The following is a 27,877-nucleotide window of genomic DNA, read 5'->3' as shown; positions in this document are numbered from 1 at the left end:
GAACTCTTGGATAAAATAAGCTTAAAGTGCAGTACAGTAACACCAGAGATGAATGCATGAAACAGAACTTTTAGACGTAAGGGCGCACTCACACTAGGCCCAGCTGCGATTCTAAAGTCTTGTTTCTAGATTCTAAAATCAATGTGATGCCGAAGCATCATTGTACCCCCTCTCCGGCCCCCTGCTGGCCTGCACTCACACTGCTCCAGGCCTAACTGGACCTGAGCATGGTTACCTCTTGTGCATACCTCATCACGTTATGATAGTAAATAATCCAGATTTACGCCTAACACAGAGTGAACACAGACTATCAAACCGACGTGAACCCTTTGCCGCTATTGTTTAAAATGATTGAAGAGATAAAAGGTTGCATCGATTAGGCTTCACGTCTTGTCCACGTCGCATCCGTGCTTGTGCCGTGCAAACATACAAGACTTGGGGTCCAACGTGCTTGGGTACGGGATTGCCTAGTGTGAGTGCGCCCTTTAAAAAAAAAAAACATTATGAGTGGGTGCGTAGTATCTACCAACTGTTGACTTGATTTTGGAATAATTATTATCACAACTTGTTAGTTGAGCCCATATGTTGAGCCTTGAGTTGAACTCTGTGGTGTACTTTGCCGCAGACTCTATAGAACATGCACATAGTCTCAGTGACATCCTCCATCCGTTTCTTTCTGACGAGGCGTTATGAAGCCAAACGTTATGAAGGCAACATTGGAAACGCTGACTGTACCGAGCTTTTAGTCATAACAGACAAAGAGGTGGAACTGAGGCTGGCCTGAACCCTTTTGCAAACAGCTAAAACACCGGGCCCCTGATTATGACTTATTTTTGGAAATTCTTAGCTTAAAAACAAATGAGTTGTAAAAAAAAATAAAAAAATCCTTGCAGTATTTACTAATAAAGAAATGAGCTATGGTGACCATAACTGTGTTGAACCAGGCTGTACTGTAAGTATGTTTATTTCTGCTGTAAAAATGAGCATTTTAATATGAGCCCTAATGGGGGTTCTTTGGTTTTGATGCCAGGGTCAAGCAGACACTCGGGGAAACTGCAGTGTTTTGTTTCGGTGGGCTTCCTTTTCCTACACCTGAGATTGCTTTTTGATTAATGCACTCAATAAGGACTGCTGATTTTTTTCAGTTGGACAAACAAAAAGTGATCCTTTCTTCTTTAATAATTTACTTCAAAAGGGTTCTTTTTGGCATTTTTGTATACTAGTTTTAATTTTTGGATCAAATTATTTTTTTTTACATCAAACTTCACCCCCCCCCCTTTTTTTTTTTAAAATATTTTTTACAAAAGAAGCCAAACTTCTGTAGCCTGCACGGCTCCAGACCTCTGGATGGTTTCTTCTGTAATAAGAAAATGTCATGCTGTGACATACTCTGGTCAGATTCCGTTATTCATTCCAGGACAAGAAATGTTAGCACTGAACTGTTTGCCGAGTCATTTTTTTCATGATTATTTGGAGAGTGTTGTTGGTTAAATCAATGTATTTTCTACCCAACTAAACTGGAAACTCTCTTCCGAGGAGATGATGCAACACGTAATAAATGGCTTTTATTTCCAGGCAACTTAAAGGTCTCTGTAAGTACAGTTCCAAAAAAAAAAAAATGGTTGTCTGTAAACACTAAAAGACTTGTACAAAGCAATAACATAAAGGCAATAACAGCAACCGGAGAAACAACTCTGCATGTGAAGAATATTGCATCTGAATTGTGTAATAAAAATAAACTCCCTCTGGGTTTTTTTCATTCACTGCAAAAAAAAAGAAGGGAGGATGACGACAAGTAAATGTCAGCAGTATACGTATATTCTATGAACACACCGAGAAATGCAGAGGTGTATGTGTATAAATAGACCAGAGGAGGTAGGTGTTTGAGTGATGAGTGAAATTCTAATATATGCCAAAGGACAAGCCTTAAGAGACATCGAGCATCTGTATTTGATTAGTGTCTCTCTTCTCTTCTCTCCTCTCCTCTCCTCTCCTCTCCTCTCCTCGTTTCTCCTCTTCTCTTCTTTTCCTCTTCTCTTCTTTTCCTCTCCTCTCCTCTCCTCTTCTCTCCTAAAGCTTTAGATCAGCACTTTCCATTTTATTATGCACCTCTGTTAAGTCTATGAATGTGTAGTCTATGTGATGTATGTATGAATGAATCTGTTATGTACAATAGTGTTTCATAAGCTTGTTATAGCCCTGCCTCTGTCCTCAGCACAAGGACAACAGTAAGCTGATGGCTATCTGAGAAGTGCTTAGCCAAACCCTGTGGGCCCTGAAAAGAAGCAGTCATCATTCCTGCCTTACATCTGTTCATTTAAGGAAATCGAAAATATGCAATAAATTAGTCTGCTTCCTGTCACAATTCTGTATTGCATCTAGCAGCTTTTCAGTAGCTTCCTCCATATTTCAGACTTTATTAATCAACAGTCGACTTTTCAATGTGGCTGTTTTTTTATATATATGTATAGATTTCCTCCATCGTACTCTTCTTTAATTGGTTAGTTTCATAAATGCAGAAAATAATGATTCTCTTCAAAGACTAAGTGTGTTGATGGGTCCTGCAGAATAATCAGGTAGTTTTGATGATTTAAAATCATCATCTTTGAGACATTGCAGACATCATATTGTCTCAGACATTGAGATTACTTTCTTAAGAGTGGTCAGGGAATTAAAAACAAATCACTAAGTCCCGCAGCTCAAGTTGTGCCATTGAGGTTTAAATCATCATCAAATAGAGGAAATCATTAAATCATCTCCACTCCAAAATGAGGGAATGCTTGCTTATTTATCTTGGAAAAATAAAATATAAGGCCTACATAATACATTTCTCATATCATTTGTAAACTTTTAAGATCATCTAGAAATGGTTTTCTTCACTTGTACTGTAGCTAGTCAGCAGGGGGGGCTTCAAAATGTTTTGGCTTGTCTTTCGGGGTCCATGGTGTCAAGGAGATTTGCCGAGCTTTTTAAGATCCATTGATGGATGAACAGCATTTCATAAAACACGTATGAACATCCAACATGTTTGAACCGAGTGGCCTGAACAGTGTGAAAGTAGAGGAGAGGAGTTTGTTGTTGTTGAAAAATGACTCAAACAAGGCAATGTTGGTTAGAGTAGAAGACAACGTTTTCTGTTGATTGACTCGTTTTTTAATTGACTATTTGTTTTAGCTCTATGAAGCTATCATTACATAACGTCATCTCAACCATGTCCTGATGCCGTTGTATAAATTGACAGGGCTATCATTCTCTCTGTGTGCCGTAATGCTTTGGCTTGCACTAAGAGATCAATAATGAATTTGCTTACCTTACAGACACAGGCTCCTGGGTGCAGTGGAAATGTTGATCCTGCAACTTGGTGACATTGCCCCATTTCTTTTTTTTTTCCTGCAGCACCTTCCTCCGTGTTTTCAGTTAATATGGCCAGTCTGTAGTTTTCCAAAGGCAACTTGGGAGAAAGACACTCGTGGGAAATCTTCTCCTTCTCAATAATGTTGTAGGAATGTGTAATATTTATTCAGAATTATCCTTTGTTTTCTCACAGCGGCGGTGAAGGCGTGGGATTAGGCCCTTGTTGTTGTTGGTAATAATAGACTTTCTGGAGTAGGAGGATGAGAAAGTATCCAAAGCATTGTGGGTGCTGCGATCACAACATGAAAACACCAACCCCCTCAAAGTAACATGTTCTAACACGTTAACCCCCTAATCATGGCTCAAGTGTTGCGACGTGAGAAATCTCTTTGATGCGTTCCAGAAAATAGATCTCTTAACAATCAGTTAGGAAGTGAAGTGACATGATAAATCGATGTCTCTTGGTGTCCAGGCTTGTTAAACATCAGTGCTTCTTCAGGTCAGGCATGACTCCCTTCTACTTTTGCTGTCATTTTTGTTTTTCTGAAGATCGAAGTATTGAAGGTAGAGTTCTACAAAGGAGATTTTTTTGCATCTAACTCTATTACAAAGGCATATATTCAAGCTAAGCAAAACCTGTGTGTGTGTGTGTGTGTGTGTGTTTGTCTGTGTGTGCTTTTTAATCATTCCCACACCTGCAAAAAAAAAAATTGGCAGCAGATATCAGTAAGAAGTTATTCTCTTTTCACATCTTTTTCTCCCTGTCTTTTTTTTTTTGCTATGCTGAGTGTACACCTCGAAAGATTTTATCCCCTCTGCTCTCCTCTTTTCACCTCGTTTTTTTTTAACCTCCGTCACTCCCTTTTTTTCCCCTCACTAGGGTGTTCATGGCCAATGCTGATTTATGCCAGTTGGAGTTATTCTAATTGCCACCTCTGCGCTCTGTGAAACAGGCATAGTAATAACTGTTCTGTCTATGACACACACACACACACATTAACATTGGCACATGCACATTGTCAGACACGCAGCAAGACGCTGTTCCTCTGAAGAACTCCTGCTTAACACTCAAAGCTATGTAGATTACTACCCAAGAAGTTACAGCTCTTTATTGCCTAACGACTGGGGTAACATTTCATGGGTGCCACATTTACACCGTGGCAGCTCTGTTGGTGTGTGTGTGTGTGTGTGTGTGTGTGTGTGTGTGTGTGTAATGTGTTGTGTGCATCTCGAGCATGACTGTGTGCGAGTGTGGGTTTTCAAAGAAGGGCCGCAATATGGATGTCTAAATGTTATTTACTGTCATGCTGGAGATGTGTGAGCATCTGCGCCTCTGCAGCAGCATTGCACATCGTATTGCTTCCCTGCGGAATAAAAAGGCAGCAGCTTTCTTGCAGCTTTCAGGTAAATAAAGAAGGAAAACAGATCCTCACATGTAACAACCCATAAATGTATCTGCATTTGCGGTATTGTAAACAGATGAGTTGCATAAAATGGCAGATAGGGGAAAATGAAGTACAAAATATCCATTTAATTGTTGATATTTTGTACAAACTTCTTTATTTAATTCCTTTACAGTTTGGCAAACGTCCTCTGATTCAGATTGGGTTGAAACCTGTTGCTGTGATTGTTTGTAAAAGCACATTATCTTTATCGCTGGGACCTTGTGCTAACAACGTGAGACACTTCAGGAAAGACGGGGTTTGTAATTGTTGAAAGCAATGTGAGCTCATTAGCCAGTGTTACTGGTCGATTCAAAATATATAATGAGAAGCTTCCGAAGCAGGTTTCTAAAATATTGATGATTTGTCTCATTTTTTTCTTATATACTCAAATATCCATATCACACTCATCAGTAGGTATCCTGTATCAGTCAGGCTGTAAAAGAAGCAGCTCATTCCCCTGCATACTTCAGCAGTTTTATCATTCATATTGTGGCATCACAGAGCCTTGAGAATGGTGCTGAGCCTGCCTTCTAAAAACTAAACTTCAGTCTCCAGGCTGTAGACACTGACACTGACAGGGTGCTCTTACCATGAGGTTAGGCTATAGGAAGCTATGGATCAAGCAGACAGCCTCCGTCTAATAGACTGTTTAGGTTTAATATGGGTTTTCACCTCCTCTAATGGAGGCCGCTGACTCAGGAAGGACACACGGTGAGGTCTTACTCTTAAGTTGTGTGTATTGAAAGAGGAGAGATTGAGGATGGCTGGGAGTCCATTCACTGCCTGAATGCCCATCACATCCATAATAAGTTGACTTTATGGGTAAAGAGGAACGAGTGCTGTCTTTGTTTGTGTGTCTCAATGTGTGTGTGTGTGTGTGTGTGTCTCAGTGTGTGTGTGCGTGTGTGTGTGATGCTAGACGGTCACCTTTGCTGTAAAATCTGCTTTATTGGCAGCTGAACGAGCCAACAACCTGCGGTCTGCTGTCCTCAGGGGCTGGACCTCCATATCTAGTTTGAGGGGAAAGTGATGCAGGCTGAGGTGGGACAGATGTTCAGCCAATCTGAGACCTTATCCAGCTGCAGTCACGATAAGCAGATGTTCTTAATCTTGCCAGCCTTACACCTCTCATTCTTTCACAGTCAAAAAGAAAAGAGCTGCAGCTGACTCTTTTCAGCAGAGAGGCATTATTTCATGTCGAGTTCTCCCCCCCCCCCCCCTCTCTTTTTCTCTTTCTGAAGGCTGAAGGCACTGAAGCATCTCCTGCCACTTTTAATGGACTTCTATTCAACTTTCCAGTCCTGATCCACTTTTATAGCTCTTCTTTTTTCACTTCGGAAATCCTCATTCACTTCACAGAAGGCATTTTTGTCCTCTTCAGCACAGTGTTAGTCATTAAATGTTCCCTCTGAGACCCGACTGGTGTTTGAATATGAATGTGCTCAGAGTGGTTTATTTTTGAAGGTTTCTTCAGCTGTTAGTGTTTGTGTCCGTGTGTATGTGTGTTGAAGCTAGAGATCTGGCATCCAAAGCACCACCAGCACTGCCACGACTGTCGCCCCACCCCTGTCTGAGCTCACTGAGTGTTTGCTGGGGTTTTTGGTTGAGATTTAAAGAAAGGGAGAGTGAAATACATTTGGGTAGAATCTCAGTGTTTGGACACAAGATAGTAATTTTGAAGGCCACACAAACACTCCCAATCTGGCTCCAGGCTCACACTACACAGGAATGCAGCGTTTTAGGCGCAATGCTGAGTCTGTTTTTCTAAAAAAAACAAGTGAAACAGATCCAAAAGGTGGATGGTGCCAGCAAGTGTTTGCCAGAGTTGCAGATTTAAGAAAGACTTTCAACTCAGGATTCTATGCTGGTGGAGAGGAAGAAACAGTCACAAAATATTACAATACATTATTGTAAGCCTTTAAATGACAAATATTTGAAGTGTACCAAATATTCTAGAATATCTTTCGGCGCAACAAAGATTTGAATTTCAGATAGGCTGCACTGATTTGATGATCAAAGTCGATATTTTTTTTTAACAAGGCACACAGTGAGCAAGATGACTCCACTTCCATTCTGCTGAACTTCTTACTATCACTGCTAAATACGGAGGATGAAATGTGGTGATAACTTTTGGATCAAGACAGAAAGTGGGCCGTTTAAGTTTGTTCATTAACGATTGTTTGTCATGAACATTTGGTGATCTAAGATATTACTTTACTGCTAACAATGTCAGCACTAAAGAAGAATTCAAGATGATGATGTAGAAAAAGTAGAAAAACAAATCTGAGCACAAGGTCTGTTTAGCGGCTGTTGAGCTGACGTTGTTTGTACCAAATGATATTCTTCAGGTGATTAAGTTGTTCGGATATACTTAAATAATCCTGGAGACGAAATACATTTTTTTCACTCGTATCGATATTGCACATGCCACACAAACATGATTCTATGGACAGGCACTTATGGAGACATGCATTATTGGATAGATGTCAGAGTGAGGCGTGCACGCCCAGAGCAGGGGTCATCGGTGCCCTGCTCCATGGCACCTCAGCAGTACTCAGGAAATGAACTGGCACCTCTCCAGCAACCAGGACCAATTTTCCAAATTTGTGTCGTATCAGGATTGAACTGGCGACCCTCCAGTTCCTAAGCCAAGTCCTTATTGACTGAACTTCTGCCCCTCCATATTAAAACTCCTCTTCCCTTTAAGGACTCGCTATCTCTGTCGTCTTTTTAGCCGAGCTCCAAATTTACTCCAAAACAAACCGTGCTATTTCAAAAACATACAAGCAATTCACAGTCTCAAGCTTTTAAAGTGATAAAAGTGCTCTGGGTGTTCATGTTTGCTTTTACTCTAACCCCAGTGATGTTTGCCTTCATTCATATTCCTCAAATGAGAGTGCATCTATTTATGAAACATTGACAATATTTGCCAACACATGCACTGCACACTCCCTCTCACAGCCTGTGGTTGGCATCGCTTTGACACATACAGAGCTCAGGTGTGAGATAATGAAATTAGGGCTCCATGCTCATGCTGTTCTCTACCCTGTGGACACACCGAGCTCTGCAAAGTCATGCTAAGGAGAGACATACGACACCTCTGCACAGCACATGTGTGTTTCCAGAGAGCAAAAGTCTCCATACCCCCTTGACTTATCACAATACCGTACATGTATTTAGGTTGTCCTGCTCGATAGTGTAAAGACTAATCATAAGCTACCTTCCCAGGTAATTAACAGGCATTGCACACTAAAGTGGGATATGAAAACTGCATATATAATCTCTTCTGTCATCACGTCTGTGACTATTATTCAAACTAAATGAGTTAGAAATCAGAAGAGTGTAGAGGATTTTTTGGAAATGGACTCGTATTCTCTGTATTTCAGTGCTTTGATGGTTTTTTCTTTCACTTATCTCGTGATCGGTCTCCTAAAGCGGAGGGACCGTCTCCCGTTTTCTCTCTCTTTCTTTAATGATGTTCTTGAGTGATGCTAATAAATGATTCTTACACTCCTCCTCAGCCCCCCCCCCCCCCCCCCCACTCCTCCTCCTTTCTTCCTCTCTCCATCTGCCTGCTTGATCTGTCAGGGAGACCGCAGAGAGAGATTTTTCTACTTCGGTTACGAGACTCCCTCAGGGTGATTCTAGCGGAAAACTCAGATGACTTTCCTCTTCTCTGCCGGCCCGGCGACATGATGGATGGAAGTGTTTAAAAAGCCTGACTATTTCTGTCGGACTGTTCGTCTGAGTGGCTCACAGTTAGCAGTCAGCAGGGAGGATTTGGTAAATGGGGTAGACGATGCACTGGGAGAAAAGTGTGTAGGTGGCCCTGTTGAGATAGGAGTGTTTGTGTGTTTGTGCATATGGACTTGTGTACTTAGAGTTTTTGTGCTTGTATGTGTGTGGTGCGGGTCTGAAGGAGAACCCAATGTGATGCTTTGCCATGCCATGACTGAATGCAGTGTGAGCCAGCTCTCCTGCACTCGGAGTACAAGTCACAATTATAACTTTCTCCGCAATTATTTGATTCTTAGAATAGTTTCAATTGCAAATAGCTTAAGTAAATGATCTAACAACTTCGGCTAGTTTTCGTTTCATAATTGTATTCAAATCTAACCAAATATGTCTGATTTAAACTAATTAATCAGACGAAAAGATGCCACTTATATATCACTATATCATTGCCCATTTAGTTCAAATCAATCAGATAAACTTACACAAGTTCATATTTTGTATTTCAATGACATGAGAAGGAGTCAGTCACAGATTATACGAGTAAATGACATGATTATGATTCTGCAGCTCCACTCACCTCTAAGAGTATTTGTAGCCCATTGCCCCAACATTTTCAGGAGTGCATGTGTGAAAAGGGCTATGTCTCTTTCAGATAGGGGAAAAAAAAAAAAACTCTGCCTTTAAACACTGTATACTCAGTCATTTTGGTTTTGCACTCTCACCGTCAACAATTTCTTCTGTTGTGTGCTTAAGCCAACCCCTAATCTCATCCTCTACTTTGTTACCTTTTGTGTAACTACCCTTGGTATACCGTCTTCATCCCTCTATCCCACAGCCTTTACCCCCCATCATCCCTGTGATCCCTCCCTCATCCTCCTTTCCCTCTTTTCTTCTGGGAAGAAGGTGCAGACGCTGCTGCCAGGTGTTTGATGTGTCGATGTTGTTAGTCAGCAGGTTAGATGGTCAGATTATTTAGATTTAGCTTCCACTTCCCAGTCAGTCAATCAGGCTGACACACATGCATTCACACTGATTGGTTCATACACGTGCTTGGGCGGTCAAATGGATAGTAGGGAGATAGCTGGAAAAAGGGTTCATGACCCCCTTGGTTTGTGAAGGACTGAAAGGCAGACAATTAAACGGCTCAATAATTGGCACAGTAAAATCCCAGGCAGACAAATGCCTCCTTGTTCTATTTACAACCTTCTGAACCCAGTTTATGACTCCTGCTCTCTGAATGTTAACCACCAGGATGGAGGAATGCCAACAGTGATTGTCTTCTTCAGACGATACAAAGGGAGACTGTGTGAGGCGGCTGTATGAAAATGAGTAAAAAGTGCCAAAAAGAAACTTTAGAAATGAAATAAGAAAAAAATGCTTGTAAACTTGCACAAATGAAAAACACAGGGTGTTTGGGGATTCATTTCAGAAGACAGGAGAAGAGTGATACATTTGCAGAGGACCGATTCAATAACCCTGACGTGATATATAGCTAGAGATGAGTGGATGTGTGGTTCTCATGTAGAGGAGAAGAAGCAGCAGACGTCGCAGGGTTATCCGAGTCCACAAAAGTAATTTCCCAGAGCAGAACGAGGTATAGAAAAGGAGAGGGAGAGAGGAAAGGAGGTATAGATTTGAGAGCGAGCTAAATGGGGACAGCTTCAGAACACTTGAGACATCAAGGTTCATCTCTGGGTCCCTGTCACATGACCTCGCAGCATTATATTCAGCTGCCGGAAATTATTTTCTCTCCTGCAAGCTTGAACCAGCTCCCTCTGTCTCTGCATCCACTGCTGATTAATTCCTGCAAATGAAATCCATGCTTGAAATATGAGTTGTATGAATCTGGGATGCTGCAGATCAGTGACACGTAAGCAGAATATCATGTGACGTTTGTACTTCTGTAACTTTTTGAACCTCACGACCTTGGACCGGCTCCTCTTCCCTGTTTGGTTCCAAGCTAGAGGAAGGAGAGGCATGGCTCGCTCTGAAAGTGCAGTGAGAATAATAAAAGACAGAAAGTGGGGTAGTTGCTTTTACCTTTCGACTTAAATGGATGGAGGTGAGGCTTCAGTTTCTCTGGCTCAGCTCTATCCCACAGCAGGGTGTGAGGGTGAGCCCTCTGAGTGTTCGACTGGCGATGCACTTTTCTTTATCTTCTGTTTTATCTGTGATTTATCTGCCTCAGCAAGAAAGAAAGGTGAAGCAGGTTTCTGCCACTGTACCACTGACCAAATGAATTCATTTTGCTTTGAAGTTGTCAATAGAGATCTCTACTCCAGGGATTCATTAAAACTTAGTTGGGTGTTATTCAGAAGGTAAGCTGTGTCTGACCACGCCCCTCTGGAAGGATTTGGGTGGTTTGGACTTTCTTGCACCATGCCCTGTTGTTTACGGAGAGAAGGCAGAACAAACACCTGGCTGTGGGTGAGTCACCCATCAGGGGGGGAGGGGTTTACTGCCATTTGTGATGTCATGAAGGGAAAATCTCCGAACAGCCTGTTTGAGCACACATTTTCTGAAAAGTGGAGCAGGCAAAAGATGGAGAGGATGGACTTTACTCATAATTGGGGGGTTTGAAGACGGACTAGGGACACATATTAGTGTTAGAAAAACATGGAGAAGTGTATTTTGCATAATGTGTGACCTTTTAAAGGTACTGTACTGGTTAAAACTTGTTATTAGCTATAGTCTTACACCTCAACTATCCATTTGGGTATGTGGGCAACGACCATTTCTTCTGATGACTGAAAATAAAAAGAAATTATTAATGGTTTAACTTTAGACCATCAAATGTGATAAAATAAAATATATATAAAAAGCTCCCAGTGCTGAAGGTAATATTTGAGAGTTTTTTGTTCTTTTCAAAACCAAAATCACACAAAAAATGAAATATAAAGAACAGATTGAAGCTAAAACGATGTGTCCATATTGCATACAGTTTACAGCTCAATTATCAACTCTGTTTTGTCTCATAATCAAATAATTGTCTCTGCTTTCCATCACAGGCTGCTGCTGACTTTGCCAAGGCCCACCTGGCCCCGGCGCTCCGCCAGCAGCTGCTGATCTATGAACGAGAGAAAGACCGAGACCGAGATAAAGACAAGGAGAAAGACGAGAAAAAGGAGAGAGGGGGCCTGAACTATCCTTCCATCCTGGAGCAGCAGATCCTGAATTTGGACAGAGAAATGCTGGAGAAGCTTTCAGCCACGTACAATGAAGCAGGTGTGTGTTTGTCTGTTAGTCACCACAACAGCCCTCCAAAACTGCAAAAACATAAAACACTAAAGCGTATGAATGGTTTATTCTGGCAAACATGCACATCTGTTCTTACATCAACTTTTCCTGCAGTGGTTTTGTCTGTCCAGGTGCTACTTTAATCATCATCATTTAATAATGATCTGAATGCGTGTCTGCCTTGGTGTGGCCCGAGTCAAGGTTAGAGGCAACCACATGCAGATGGATTTTACTCCAGAGTGTTGCTCATTACTAAAGGCACAATAAGAAAGCAGCAGTAAGTGCCGGGCATTATTTTAAAATGTTCCCTCTGACGTTGCACGCAAACTATTAATTTCTCCTCCGCTGTTTCACTTGACTGTTGTTGAAAAGTGAGTGTCAGCAGCCCCGGGTCTTGCTTATTCAGCTGTTTAAATACAAGCTGATCTTCACAAGGCTTGTTGTAATTATCTCTGGAGGGAGGCAGAGAGGGAGCGGTGAGGAATGAGAGGGGAGAGTGTTATGGATGCAAAGTGGTAGGAGAAGGGTCAGAGGTAAAGATGTATGCGTGGTCGGAGGACATTTTGCTTGTAAGAGCAATGGAACAATTAAAGAGAAGAGCTGAGACAAAGGGCGAAGGAAAGGTATAAATTGAAAGGGGAGATGTTGAAAGGGTGAGGAGAATGAGAGCAAGGATACAAAGAGTGATGCTGAAAGGCAAATGAGAGTGGAGTAGGAAGAAGAGAATAATAGCTGGGCTAGCAGAATTAGCATAGCGATTGCAGTGATTTAAACCTAAGAAATGATAGGCTACATCTTACAGAGTAATGTTGAGTAAAAAAAGATTGTTTTTTTTTAATTTAGAGATTATCATACTTCACTATTTTACACGCACTCCTTTCGTATTTTTGGAGTAGATTAGACTAGCGGGGCAATGCTTTAAACAAAACTCCTGTTGTTAGGCAGACATGATGTAAAGAAACCAATGGGGAGAATCAGACCAACGATGTTGCAGTTCAGGATTGGTGAGCTAGTCTTTACGTCAATACTTAAAAGTTTCAAAATGAAGTTTTAAACCAAATAAAAAAAGAAAAGTTTACATAATCTTAAGACAGTTGTTCCTTGTCTTCAACCCCATCTCATCATCTGAACCGTTTGTCTTTCGTACCCTGTCAGACTTTGTTGCCGTGCTGTCATCAGGCTCACACATCTCAAAGATTTGCTTCTGTGAGTTTTATTGTTTCATAGCTAATTAAAAAAAAAAAAAGCAGACAAAATAGATCCAAGTTATTGTTCTCCAAAAGATTGCTTTAGACAAGAGATGACGGAGAAGAAACTGGAAAGGCTTACTATTAGATAACAACAAGTCTGAAAAGTGTAAAGTCTAAGTGGGAGCCTGCACAGAAAGCTGACATGTGATTCATGTGAAGGTTAGTGAGGAGGCTTCATCGGAATGAAGGGGCCATGGAGAGGGCCTCACGTCCTTCAGGGAATCATGGGTCATATGATTCACTGAAGAATGAACTTGCAGTGGTCAGTCTGGGGGCTGATTTATTTTCGAACAAAGAAGATAGCTACCTGTTCATGACCTCTTCATCCTCTTTTATCCTCATCCCCCTCTCCTGCGCTGCTTCCCCAGCGGCAGATAAGCATCCACTCAGATCCCTGTTGCTCTCAGAACAGCTCCAGAGAAAATCTCCCCTTCCTGATCCCCCTGCTTACTTCTGTTTTTTTTTTTTTGCTATATGATCTGTCAAAAAATATTTCTTATCTGTCAATATTTCTTTCATCCTGTATTTGGGCTGCACAGAAAGAGGGACTGACGCCGAGGTTAGAGATAAAACATTTAAACAAGCTCCTGTGTTGTTTAGACGTTCAGGGATTGCATTTGTTGCGGTATTTGTCCCTGCTTGCTTTTCAGTGTCTCCTGGGGGACGATCCGCTGATCAGGTAATTGTTGTGTTTTCTTGTTCCTGTATCTGATTCAACAATCACATTATTAAGGGTGAGCAGCCCCCTGCGCTCTGTCCCAATCGAGGCCTAAATGAAGCTGGCACTGAAAGAAGACAACAGGAAAATAGAGAGATACACTCACAATTCATTTCCCAGGCCCCAGGACAATAACCTATCAGATGTATCCCTCTTGTTTGTTCATCCCTCTGTTGTTTATCTGTGAACAAAAGCGCCTGAAAGAAAGATAAGAGAGATGGGACCTTGATGGGAATGCCTCGAGCTTAGAGTCTATTATGGAAACAGTCACCTTAATGTGTGGTATTCTGTTGGTACTAAACCATTTTTGTAGCTACGTGACACATCTTACGCCTACACAGTCACACTAAAGTATCCGTACATCAGTCCTGTAATCAGTTAGTTGCAAGCAGCACAGAGACCAGGCTGACAATATAACCACATCTTCGTGCACAAAGGGTCTTTGTGTCATTTAGTTGAGGACATTTTTTAGATTGATTAAAGCAAAAATTAGCACTCACAAAAATAAAAACAGAAAACCCTTTGTGCATCATGGTTTGTCTTCTGGATTTAAAAAATGTGCTATTATGCAAAACGTATATTTACACAGAAGGAATAAACCATTGACTGCGTAAAAGATGGACAAGACAACAGCTCCCAGCTAGGGAACAACAAACATTTGGAGCTCCCCCTACTGACTGACTTGAGATCACAATCTCTTCCATGTTAACGGGTGGGAGATGTGGCAAACTCTAAAGCAAAATAATACATATGAAATGTTTCCCAATAGCTAGTTATTAACTTGCTGATTTATTTATAGGATTTTATTTTTCATTGGTTAGTTGATGCTATCAAAAGGTGTAAATTGCCATGATTGACAGATCTGTTGTCAAATGCGGCTCATGCAGCGTTTTCCACAGAAACACCAGCGCCCGAGTCATTGAACTTTCCATAATCACGAGTGTCTGCTTTTAAATGACAGAAGAATCTGTTCTGCTGTGGACTGTGTCGACCTGAGGGATCTTTGCTTCCTTATCCGGCTGTTAAATGTGAGTTTTGGTGAACAGAAGGGGCGGAGTCTCTACGGGCCCATCACAATATGTCTGCTCCTTTGCTGGGGTATTTTGGCTTCACTTTTGTACAACGGGAGGAGGTGGAGATGTGACATCCAAATGTGTACAAAGTCAATGGATTAAACATTCCGCATTCTGTATTTATTCATTACATTATAACGTGCTTAAACTCTGTAGGCAAGTGATATAAAACAGTTTGTGCATCGAGGCTGATCCCTCTTCACACAAACCCCAACTTAAACAAACCCAGCGTCATTTTATATCAAACTGGCAAAATGTTGATGTGCCAGAAAGCAGAACAATTTCTTTATCAAATGCCTGCAGGACGGAGGGATATATTCTTACCTTTGCGATGTCACGTTAGTAATTTTATGATTGACGCCAGACTATTGATAATGAAGTGCAAGAAAATGTGTCACTTAACAATATATCGGTACAATAGTTGTTAGAAACATGGCTCAGATTTCCTGATCTGTCTGTACAATATAAGTCTTCTAAAAATGCACTTTAGCTTTTATCATTATTCTCTACAGAGTGAGGCTCCAGTTTGTTAAGTACCATTCATTGTGTTTACACTTCTCTATGCTTTGCATTTGTTTTCAATATAATCATTACAAACTGAATGCTGATGTCATTGTCAGCAGTTTCTTAATTGCTATGAGTCATTTTCTTCCACTTATTCTCCAATGATGTTTGCTTTGTTGTTTTCCATTTACATTCCATTCCCCTTTAAGCCAAGTGTTGTCTCACACCAAGTGTGTTTACCCACTTTGTTTAAGCTCTACAGTGTTCCCTTCTCTAGATCACTCTGTTTTTTGCACACAGCACAGCACCTTTTGAACTCTGGTGGCACTGAAAAATGTTCCTTCCTTCAGCCCAAATATGTCCACAAACTAGAATCATACTATTTTTTCACACTGGGGAATACAGTTTACCATAGTGACTACTTCAAACCTGAGTGATTCTTTTCCAGCCTGTGGGTAAAACTCTTAGCTTTTTATATAAATGTCCACAAGTGACTTACTAAATGTATTTACATTTGTTTGACAGTAGTGAACAAGAATTTAAAGTTTCACTGGAAAAGCCCAATTCCAACTTTGACTTTCAGATTACAGGGCCGTCAGAGGGATTGTTTACGTTTTATGTGGACAACTGAAAACTTAGACTTAACTTGAAGAAGAAGAACTGTTATCTCAAGACACTTAGTGAAAGAGCAGGATAAAGACCTTACTCATTGTTATATTGTTCACGAAGAACCTACATTAATCTAACAACATATGCCATAAAGCAAATGTAGCAAAGTGTTCGTTGTGTTCTGTGTGTTAGGGGTGCAGCCCCAGGACTTTTTATTGTAATGCAATCACTGAGTTGTTTGAGAAAAAGGAAATTGGGTGATTGATTATCCTTAAGTGGAACCCCACAGACTTGTAGCATCATGGGGAGTGCAAATAAATATGATGAAGAAATCGTTTTCAAGCCTGGTTGAGATCTATTACGGGTAAAGTGTGAACCAGATTTTGAAAAAGAAATAATTAGTGGAATAAAAGGTCATCTGTGGTTTTGATATGCTTTAACTGTCCTATAATGTTATAAAGAGTGCAGTGTAACAATACTGAAGTTCACTTTCAAACCAGACAAGATGGACTTTGTGTTTAACCCAGATATGTCCCGAATGTTGCTCTATGTTTATGATAAACGATGATCATCCCTTTTCATTGTATCAGAAGAACAACAGGGAAAAAACTCAGTGGAACAATGAGTGGGTGGTGTTTTCTTCAAGTACACAGGAGCTCAAAGCAACATCTCATAGAGGCTTCCAAATAGGCTGATGCTAGCTCAGAACTGCTAGTTTTAATTTGAATTTATTTAAACTATTAAATGGAATATATCTATTTCTCAAGCTTTATGGTGACCAAGTATATAGTAAATTCAAAGTGTTGCACAGACTTGATAAAGTGGCTGAAGATGCTTAAGCTGTGTGCAAAATGCTAAAAATAGCATCACTATAAATGTTAACAATCCAGGAAGGGCAGGTAAGACGGTACGACAGCTCAACGGAAGTTGATGTGGCTACTAATTGGCAGGTGGTGTTTTTAAGCAATTCTCTGAAGGAGACGATGAGCTGGGTGAGCAGGGTGCTGACGGTCCTGCTTCCACATTTTTCAACTAAATGCCAAGACGCTTGTTTAAGAACATCAACCCCCTGAATATTATGGTAAAGTGTGGACACTTCTACTTCTTCACTGAGAGCACAAACACCAAATCTCTGCTAACTCTGAGCAACAGAATCGGTGTAATAATACAAATAGGAGTGGGCATATAACCAGGTTTGAGATGTTAATGTTACCGCAGGGCTGGAGGTGTTCCTGGCCAAGCCGAGCCATTAATTAGCATGAGCACGGGGTACATGCGGTACATGCGGGCCATGGTGCCCGTTTTAATGGGGAATGCTGAAAATGCGCTTGGCATGGCTGGTCTAATTGGAGGAGTGTGTGCTAGCAATGCACCTCAGTCCATTATCTCAATCGCCATGGGAACTAGATAAGGATAATTAGCTGGACAGCAAGGCACAGTGCAGCAGCAGCAGCAGCAGCCATATAGGCACAAGGAGAAGGATTAGGGAAGCCTACAATGATGAAACTAATAGAAATGGATTTTTTACAAACTGTGTGTAAAAGATTTACTAAGTCATTGAAAATTAAGTGGCATCAATATTCACTTCATTCTTCTAGACTCGCTTCCAGCTAGTGCTCTTTGTCTTCTTTGTTTTTTCTTGCCCATTTTTCTATTTATCACTTATTTTTCTCGCACCCTAGCTTTTAATGGGAATACTAAAATCATTGTTCCGCTGAGAAGTAATCTCTCCCTTCATAACTGTCCTCTCCCCTCATCCTCCCTCTACTTTGAATCTGCTGCCTGTGCGTCCTCTCCTCCATCTTCATCCTCACACACTGACTGTGTGAAGTTTGAAGGTTGTATTTTGCACTCGGCACAACTTAAATTGCCGTTCATATGAAATCACAACACGGTGGAGAACTCTAAAGGAGGTTTTCAATCTTTGTGGGTCATCCACATTCTTATGACATTTAAACCGGCTCTGTTTATCTTTCCTGAATCCTTGGGGCAATTTTTACATAAAAATCAATCTGCTGGGGCGCGCTGGCGGCGCAAAGGTTAGGGCGCGATCCCCATGTATTGAGGCTGTCGTCTCAAGCGGGCGGCCCGGGTTCGCATCCCGCCTGTGGCCTCCTTCCCGCATGTCGTTCCCCACTCTCTCTCCCTGGTTTCCGACTCTATCCACTGTCCTATCTCTCCATTAAAGGCACAAAAATCCCAAAAATAAATCTTTTGCTGTATAGTCCCATTTGCTCGTCTCTCTCCTTGAACCTCATCCCTCTCCTTCTGTCCGTGTGGTCCAGGCCAGTAGGATTCCCAACTTTCACCTCTTTTATTTTTTATCCTCTGCTCCCTTCTCTCTCTCTCTCTCTCTCTCTCTCTCTCTCTCTCTCTCTCTCTCTCTCTCTCTCTCTCTCTCTCTCTCTCTCTCTCTCTCTCTCTCTCTCTCTCTCTCTCTCTCCAGTTTTTGTCTGTGCTCTGTGTGAGCAGATGGCCGAGCAGGCAGATCTGTTCTTTCTCTCCAGGACTTTGGATCTCACACAATAGGCCTCAGATTGTGAGTCCAGACTCTGTTCTGCCTGGCTGGGAAGCTAAACAAAGAGAGGAAGGAGAAGAAGAAAGGAAAGCGTGGTTGGAGAGCGTTGCAAGGAAGAGAAGTTACTTCAAAGAGTGTTTTGCAATGTTTGCACACGTCTTCAAGTGTTCCGCTTTAAGTGCAGGAGGAACATGTGTGTACTGTAAATCATTTTCATCTACACATCGCGATTCTCAGCGGTGCCGGAATGATCCGCCATCATTATGCCTGAGTACTTACTTATCGCAGCTGTAAGGGCGCAATATTGGTGTCATGTTTAATTTCACATTGTGTTACAGTGTTGCAGAAGCGCAAGAGGCACAGCATGTCAACACCATCAACACAGGAGCTGGAGCTTTACATGCACACTACACACACACACAGAGTGCTGATCCGCACGTTTTACTCAGGAATATATCAATTGATATTCTAATATAAATATACAAATAACTAGTACTCTGCATGGTTTATAAAAGAAACCAAAAACATCTACGTGCTTATCACCATTTCATCTGCTAGCCCAATCCATTAGCCAAGAGTTCATGCTCAGAAAAGCACCTATCAGTTGCTGATTGTGCAAAACAAAGAAAGATAAGTAGAGAAATGTATTAAATAATAATTTTATAAACTTTTAAAGATTGTCTTACAGATGGATGAAACCATTGAGGCTGTAAACAATAAGACAGATTAATGTTATGGTGATATATTTGTTTTTTTAGCCACACTTATTGTGTTGCTATATTACAGTAGTGTTTTTGTGTCAGTGCGTCCACAATTTATGTCCAAACTGACACATCTCAAATAGATAAGAGACTTTATGACTCATTCAGGACCACATGAGGAAGAATGCATTTGCAATCACCTGAGTTTCTCCTCCATTGCCACCATCAGGTTGACATTTGAAGTCTCCAGTTGCTGCCATGAGATCTTGCACAAACAATCCTGATCAGCCTCGAAGGAATTGTACTAACTTTTCTAATCCCCTGATTTTTCCTGAAGTTAAATCATCTGTTTGACTTTAAAGTCTCCACCACTTTGTTTATGGCCAAATGCACGCATAGCTGCACTGATTTCTCAGTTCATTTTCCAGAACATTTGCAACAGTACAACTTATTTCTCTTCTGTTCCCCCTGCTGACCCACTCCTCTTCCGTCTGCTCCAGGTACTACGTGTCTGGTGGCCCTGCTGTCTGATAAGGAGCTGACGGTGGCCAACGTGGGAGACTCTCGTGGAGTCCTTTGCGATAAAGACGGCAACGCCATTCCTCTATCGCACGATCACAAACCGTACCAGCTGAAAGAACGCAAGAGAATCAAGAAGGCCGGTGAGGAAACAGCTGCAGTCCAGAGCTGCAGATTATTATTATTATTATTTTTTTACCTGATTCTGAACGGCACAACAAAAGTATTTAGTTAAAACTCAAAAGATTGTTGTCATGAAAGCATAAAATAAGTCTTCTCATGATCAAAGCTTAACACCATTGTTTCTTGTGTCTCAAGCTGACATCAAACCCAAGTGACTGATAACGCAATTTCCTTCCAAAGCAGCGTGTTATCAAATGCAGCCAGACATTTAAGGTGTATTTCTAGGCATAATTCTCCCTCATCTCCCATATCTGCATACTCTCTCTGCTGAGAAGAGTTTCATGGCTGGTTGCCAGATCAGTCAGTCAGTCAGTGTGGTCACTGTTAGTATGGCTCACTATCGCCACCTAATGGCCGAATGGAGTACTGTGAAAATTTGCTCATTAAAATCAAACTCATTGGTTAAAGTAGTCATTATAATACTATGAGTGCTAAGATTCCCTGTTGTTTTAATCATGACTTCTCAAACACTGGAACCTTTCATAAATGCTTCTTATAAAGTCAACCTCTCAGGGGTCACATTATCTTTGTTTTGATGATGTTTGTCTCTCTCTGTGACATGTTCTTGTAAACAGACACTCAAGAGCAAATTACTGAGAGAAACTTTACATCTGCACCACGGGCTCCAGAGGTAGAGCTGAAGATCTGATTAGATTTTTGCATAAATTTACATGTTAATGAGGGAAACCTGATTTAGTTAAAACTGTTGCGACTCTTAATTAATTGCCGTCTACACCAGAAACAAGAGCTTAGAATACCAAAGATGGAGAAAGCATTCTTAGAACAACAGACTGCCACTCACCTTCACTACTTATACTTCACCAATCGTTTTTTTTAATCACCGTCATTTGAGCAAAGTTTTCAGTAAAGGTTTTGACCTAAAATCTTACATTTAAGTAATAGTGAATTTTCACTTGTTATTTTCTTGAGAATAATTACTTCTAAAGTTCTAATGAACTTTAAAAAAAGAAACTTGAGTTTTTGTACAGATTGAGGAAGCGAGGAACACCCAGTAAAAACACATGGAATTTTGTTTATTTTTATGATTTATTTCTCAAGCTTTTTCTGTTCTTATTTCTTATTTTATTTCAAACATGGGATCTCAAAAACAATTTGAATAAAAGTTCTATATTACATTTTCTTTTCTTTTTTTTATTGATATTACAATTTCAGTGAGAGTTACAAGTATAAAGCAAAACTTCAGATTATTGTTGTTTTTATATTCTTAGTAAATGATAAAATGCTAAATGGACTTAGTCTTGTGGAGCTCTTTTCTAGTCCTCTGACTTCTCAAAGTGCTTTTACACTACAGGTTACATTCACCCACTCTTACCATATTCACACTGATGGCGGTATTAAGGGGTCCATCAGTATGAACTTGACTGCAGGTGCCGAGGTTCAAATCCCCAACCTTCCGTTTAAGAGACGACTGACTCTACCACCGAACCACAGCCGCCCCACAACTGTGATCTTAGTCTGAAGGCTTTGAGTCAAAGAATGTTTTTCTACTAAACTTGCTGCTTCTTGTGGCAATTAAAATTAACTAAATATTCAAGAATATTTTAATTAAATACAACCAATAGTTGAGTGAAGACAGTAAATAGTCTAAGTTTACTTTCAGGAAAGATACATTAAGTCATCAATGCATTTATTAGCTTTATTGCTGACCATAGCATGCCTCTTGTTTTTAAATGCAATTTGAACAGTTTTGTGAAAGCAGCTCGCTAAAGAGGCAGCCAGTACTAAAGTAGATACTGCTGAGGACAGGGTTGTATCATTTCTGCTTTTTCTTGGCATTGGGGGAATTTAGATAACCTAAGTGCAGTTTATTGTGGAAAGTTACACATAATGGGATTTATTTTTGGATTCAACAACATTTTGTAGCCTGAACTCTCAACCTCAGTGTTTTTTCGAAGCTGGCTGTGGCCTTGCAACTTGTAACCGTGAAGTCAGCCTGACCTAGTATGGAAGTCTTCTCCACTCATTTCCAGTACAATTCCCTGCTTGCAGATCTGTTGAAGCCACAGAGGACACGCAGCTGTACTTCAGGATGTGACATAAATTGAAATGTGTCCAACATAAACACATTTGTCCAAGAGCATGAACGGCGAGCATTGAATTGATACACATTATGGATAATGAAAAGGCACGCTGCCAGTTGGTTCATTGGAACAAAGATGATCTTTTATCTTCGGTTTTAAAGCAGTAACATGGAAAACAGCTGTTTCACTACTTCATGTTCCTCCATCTTTATTCTATCCTGTGCTTCCTCAAATTCTTTCTTACACGTTTCAACCATGTCCGCCCTTTGTTTCACTCCCTAATCCGTGTTTAATCATTTTCCAACCATTCCCCCTCCTCCTGTCTCCTCAGGAGGCTTCATCAGCTTCAACGGCTCGTGGCGAGTTCAGGGCATTTTGGCCATGTCCCGGTCTCTCGGCGACTACCCGCTGAAGAACCTCAACGTGGTCATTCCTGATCCCGACATCATGTCGTTCGACCTGAACAAGCTGCAGCCCCAGTTCATGATCCTGGCATCGGACGGCCTGTGGGACACCTTCAGCAACGAGGAGGCAGTCCGCTTCATCAAGGAACGACTGGACGAGCCGCATTTTGGTGCCAAGAGCATCGTCCTCCAATCCTTCTATCGTGGTTGCCCCGACAACATCACTGTCATGGTGGTCAAGTTTAAAGGCAAGGCTAGCGAGAAGTAGAACGCCCGTCTACCACACTCGATAATGTTTGAATATCATTAAGAATACAATAGGTTTAAGATAAACAATTTAAAAAAAAAAGAGTGCAACTTTTTTTGATCAAGAACTATTTCTATCACAGATATTTACAGATGTTACTTATCAATGCATCCGTACATGAACCGTCCCCTTTCCTTTTATTTTTACTTAAAACATTAAGTGTCTCTAATTTAGGCTTTAGTCAATGTTGCTCTGACACCTTAATGCAAACTGGGTCACTGTTATGCAAAATAAACAGATTCAGCTCGGTGCAGCTGTGGGTGTATCCATGACTCTGCACATATTTGTGTGTGTTTGTGTGCGTGTGTGTGTGTGTGTGTTTGTGTGTGTGTGTGCGTGACTGAAAGGCGAATCAGTGATAGATATCAGTCTTTATGTGATAATTACACACAAGTGTCACATTAACATCCATATCATTGTCTAACAAATAACAAGAAAGTTTGACCTCCACATGATTTTACTCATCATCTATTTGACTCATGTTATAGTCCAGTTCCTTAAAGTCTACCGAGCGTCAGCCCTGAAAAGTCCGGAGACTTTTTTTTCAACATCAAATACGTGTCCCTGGTGCAAAATCATGCATATGCCTTTATTCCCTTTATACATGAGAAACACATGTGGTAATATGCATGCGATTGTTCAAACACCACCATTCATATTGTACAGCAAGAGAAACCACCACAATGAGATATCACACTTATATAATGATGGGTTCCCGGTGTTCCTTTTTGAGTTGCCACATTGTCTAAGTTGAGGCATTGAATGTCTAAAAAAAAAAAAAAAATCTCCTGAAAAAGTTTTTATTTCAGATATTATTGTTTACTTTCTAAAACCCAAAGACTCATGTGACCTCTGATAATGTCCTGATAATTGGATAATGAAATGTGTCATCGAACAGCAACCTCACTTTAAATGTGTCTAAAATGAAACTCATAGCTAAAGCAATACCTCCTCAAATCATTTGCCCATAGGTAATTATAGTGTTGAAGGAATGTATCAGATAATATAACATCGACTGTTACTCAAACGTGTGTGAAAGGCAAACATTGAGTTACTACCAATAGAAACTGGCGGGTGTGATTTTATTGTTTTATCTATAGGACTTTATCATGTCAGATTAAAAAAAACCTTTCAACAGGCTTTTTAAAAGAATTGTAACCCTTTGTTTACTACTTCCTATCATCTGTTCAATTCATCAATGTGATCTCCACTCAGAACAAAAGTCCTTTATTCTGGTGCAGATAATGTCAAGTCTCCCTGAACTCTAACTCAAACATGTAATAAGCCTTTGAATGAACTACGTTATTGTTGCCTTATGTTTTTCAACTGTTCATTTCCTGTGTTGAAGTCTGCTGCCAAAACTACTTCTCGTTTTTTTTTTTTTTAAATGTACCGCAATTGATTATACCATGCACACCGCACGACCTCGTGTCATATCTTGCTAACTCGGATGTAGAAAAGCATTGTTTCAAGACGTCTCCGAGAGACATGAAATTGTAAGATGAATGTATATACTGTCCTATTGTTGGTATCACCCCTCCACTGTTTCTACAGCAGTGCGCCTGTCCATGGATTGTTGAACTTCAGAGATATAAACATGATAAAAGATCAAGATTTGTTTGTGCTTTTTAAGTCCATATTTTCCCTTGATAATGTATGTTACAGAATGTTTGTGTGGCATTTGTACTTGTTTTTGTTGACTTTAATAAACCGTAAAGGAAATGAAAATGAAAGAAATCTGACATTTTAAAGTGTTAAGTGAAAAGGTGAGTAATTTGTTAAATTCCCCGACAAATTTCCATAACTGGCAGATGATAGCTTCAGTCACTGCAGGTTTATCTGAGGCCTTTTTCATGTGTAACCTTTAACACCACCTGCAGGTGGAACTGTCACAACTCAAACACCACAGACTTGTTAAGCGTCCACATTTATACATCTTGGCTAAAATTAATCATCTTGGAATATCACATCAGGCCGTGTTAATTTGAGCTACAAGGTGAGGCTGTTGGCGCAATAATTGAATGTGTCAAGCACACGGTCATTGGCAGGAGCGTCAACAGGAAAGAACAATCATTATAACCACCTATCCATTAAGTGTGTGGCCCATTAACAGCTTTAAAGAACTAAAACTTTACACCCTGGAAATTGAGGATCAATAACCACAAGAGGAAGCGTAATGTTTTCTCACCAACAACAGAAGTCCTATTTAATTTTACAAACACTAAAGATTTCATACATCAACATATGCAAAATTGCAATAGAATGAAACAGACTGCTTTTTCCTCGCTGCTAAAATTAGAATAGTTCTGCTGTGAGGCTGCAGTTCTGACCACACTAACGTGCAGAATGTATTATTTAACTGTGAGAACTCTCGCAATTATAAAATTGATTAATGATAATATTTTTCATGTTGTTTATATAAGTATTTGTGTTACATGCATGCTGTAGAGATTTGCACTTTGGTGTAATCGGTATCTCGGTAAAAACCAGACACTATGGGGGGGGGGAGGTTTAGGGTCAGACCTAAAGTTTAACAACTTCTGAAAAGCTTGTTAACAGTCTGTGAGCCCATCAGGTTATTATAGGATGTTTGTTATTGCACATTCTATTTATCATTTTGTAAGAGCTGGGCTATGGACTGCATTTATTTTGCTACTGAAACAACTACTCTCTGATAAGTTACGTGGTACTGGTCATCAGTGATTTCTTGAATCCCTCATAATAATAGAACAGAGATGCCAGAGCGACATACATCGGAGAGTAAGTACAACACAAGCAAGGAACTATAAAAGATCTGTGAGCAGTAACTGGGAGCCAGTGTAGGGAGATGAACAGCGGAGTGACGTGCTCTTTTGAGTAGGTTGAAGACCAGTCGAGTAATATTTACTATTTACATCAAGTGAAAGTGTTATGGTCCATCATAATAATTAAAGATGTACATGTATATTTATTTTATATTCATTCTTGAATAAAGGTTAGCAGTCTTCAGTCAACCACTTGTAAGTTTAAATATGAAACTACATTTACCAATAAGCCTGGGTAAGTAATCCTCCCAAAAGTCCCTGTGATGTCACTGCTGTGGGACATCCAGCCAAGAAGACACACAATCTTCCCGTTGTTCCGAACATGGACTTCCTGCTTGCTGGTGTGTATGTGTGATGATCCGGGGCAGGTGTGGTATGACTCCACTGACTGTACTGATGTAACCAGAGAACTGCATGTATTCCCACTTAGTTGCATCGTCACTTTGGATATAAATAGGTTTACTGAAAGCCATGCAGGGACAGAAGGAATCCTATCACAACAGTGGGGGAGGGATCTCTCTGCCTGTGTGTACATAAAGCATACTGATAGCAGAGCGAGCAGACACACTAAGCCTACAGATAGACAGCACAAAGGGAGACACTGCGTGCAGACTACTTAGTTTACACAGCTATACAAGTGGAAGAAGCTATACATTTTCTCATATATAGACACAGGCTGCAGTGTGAAGGCCATGGGCATGTATGGATCCAAGCCTCAGAAACAAGCGCAGGTCCTGATGCTGGGCCTGGACGGATCAGGAAAGACCACCCTGCTCTACAAACTCAAGTACAATGAGAGCGTGGTGACCGTGCCCACTGTTGGGTTCAACGTGGAGCCGCTGGAGACAGACAGGAGCAGCCCGGGCCTGACAGTGTGGGACGTGGGGGGTCAGAGGAAGATGAGGCCCCACTGGAGGCATCACTACACGGATACAGCAGGACTGGTGTTTGTGGTGGACAGCTGGGACCAGAAGAGGCTGGACGAGGCTCGCAAGGAACTGCATCGGGTAATTAAATCAGAGGATATTTGATTATTTAAAAAAAACACCCCATATTCATATTCAGCAACAGTATATGATTGCTAAAGCAACACTCCACTCACTTTAAAACATCAGAGCTGATTTTATGACTTCACAGCTTGTTATCAAATATGAAACTTTAAATAATTAAATGCATGAACTACACTAACACTGACAAAATACTTTTAAATGAAATAGGAGAAGTCCGAAGTTTAACTTTTGAAATTTAAACAGATTCAGTTTGTTTTGAGTGAGGGTGAAGAACCTGTTTTGGTGGGAGAACCTGTTTTGGTGGTAAAACCTTGAGATACAGTCATTCAAAGCAGAGAATTATACTTGACTTACTTGAGGCTTTTATGAATGGAATAAGCAAAAAGCTTATAAGCTTAATGAACTACAATTTTAAACAATTACAAGAACATTTTAAAGTGCCCTGTCTCCTTTCGGTTTGTGTCACTTTGTCTCCTCCTGTGAACAAATAAGTAAGTCCTATCTTTTAGCAGATTTTGTCCTGTAGTGAGTTTAACAAGAAACAATCTCACCCTGCTTTCTTTAAACAGTCGAATGTATCACTCATCGCGAGGTTTTACTGTGATAATGTCTAAAATATGTTTTATCTGCATTGTGCTGTTAATCACTGTCTATCAGATGGACCAGTGAAGAGTTCTTAATCGATTTACCATAAAAATGTCTTTATTTGTTTACAACTACATTTAAGGATGCTCTAAATTATATATTGAGTGTTTCTGCTTTATGCTTAGTAGGTGATAGTTAAAAATAGATAAATTAATCTGAACAATTTGTCTTAAATTGTAGTAATTAAAGCATTCTTTGTTTCTTATTTTTTCTCAATTTCCCAGGTCATGAGGTATGAGAGTCTCAGAGGAGTTCCTCTCGTAGTTCTTGCAAACAAACAGGACCTTCATGGAGCTCTGAGCCCCGAGTCACTCTGCCTAAAACTGGAGTTGAGACGAGTGTGTGAGGGCAGGGCCTGGTTCATCCAGCCATGTTCAGCCATCAGCGGAGTGGGACTAGAGGAAGGTTTCAGGAGGATCGTCTATCTGATGAAGACGCCACTGAAACAGACTCAAGAGGACATAAAGGTTAAGATGAGGTCTAAAGGCTTCAGTGTCACAGCTGTGAAACAAGTCATACTGTGCAGGAGGTGATGGACGAAGACTTTACTGAAAGATTCATTCTTGTGATGAGGATTATTTCTCAACATCAACAAATGGCCTCAGTGTGGCCAAAACAAAAGGAAAAGCACAAGCACAGTCTTTAAGTTTTAATTTCTGTGTCTGAAAGAACATCAGGTCACTGCTAGTGAAGTTGAATCATGGTTATGACCTATGAGAAGGCTGATATGAATCTTGAATTATGAGGAGAACTTTAAGAAAACAGCAGAACTGAGTCGTGGCAAACACGTTCAGTCTGTGAGTTTACATTCAATACATG

At 40.6% G+C, this 27,877-nt stretch overlaps 2 protein-coding genes across 2 annotated transcripts in view; both read left to right on the top strand.

Moving 5' to 3' along the window:
* Positions 1–24,211, top strand: part of ppm1lb (protein phosphatase, Mg2+/Mn2+ dependent, 1Lb) — a 44,377-nt gene extending 20,166 nt beyond the window's left edge. Inside the window, exons 2-4 of the mRNA XM_020636124.3 lie at positions 11,543–11,759; positions 19,645–19,806; positions 22,220–24,211. Coding sequence (XP_020491780.1) covers positions 11,543–11,759; positions 19,645–19,806; positions 22,220–22,560 — 720 coding nt within the window. The 3' untranslated portion in view covers positions 22,561–24,211. The remainder of the gene's footprint in view (positions 1–11,542; positions 11,760–19,644; positions 19,807–22,219) is intronic.
* A 1,759-nt stretch (positions 24,212–25,970) lies between these two features.
* Positions 25,971–27,591, top strand: LOC109985726 (ADP-ribosylation factor-like protein 14). Its single transcript, XM_020636125.3, has 2 exons — positions 25,971–26,410; positions 27,283–27,591. The coding sequence occupies exons 1-2, from the start codon at positions 26,096–26,098 to the stop codon at positions 27,589–27,591; spliced, it is 624 nt and encodes a 207-aa protein (XP_020491781.1). The 5' UTR covers positions 25,971–26,095.
* Positions 27,592–27,877: the final 286 nt, after the last annotated feature.

This window comes from Labrus bergylta, chromosome 11 (genome assembly GCF_963930695.1).
Source record: "Labrus bergylta chromosome 11, fLabBer1.1, whole genome shotgun sequence".
In the NCBI taxonomy this organism is placed as follows: Eukaryota; Metazoa; Chordata; class Actinopteri; order Labriformes; family Labridae; genus Labrus; species Labrus bergylta.
This window is presented reverse-complemented; position numbering and strand designations above follow the sequence as displayed.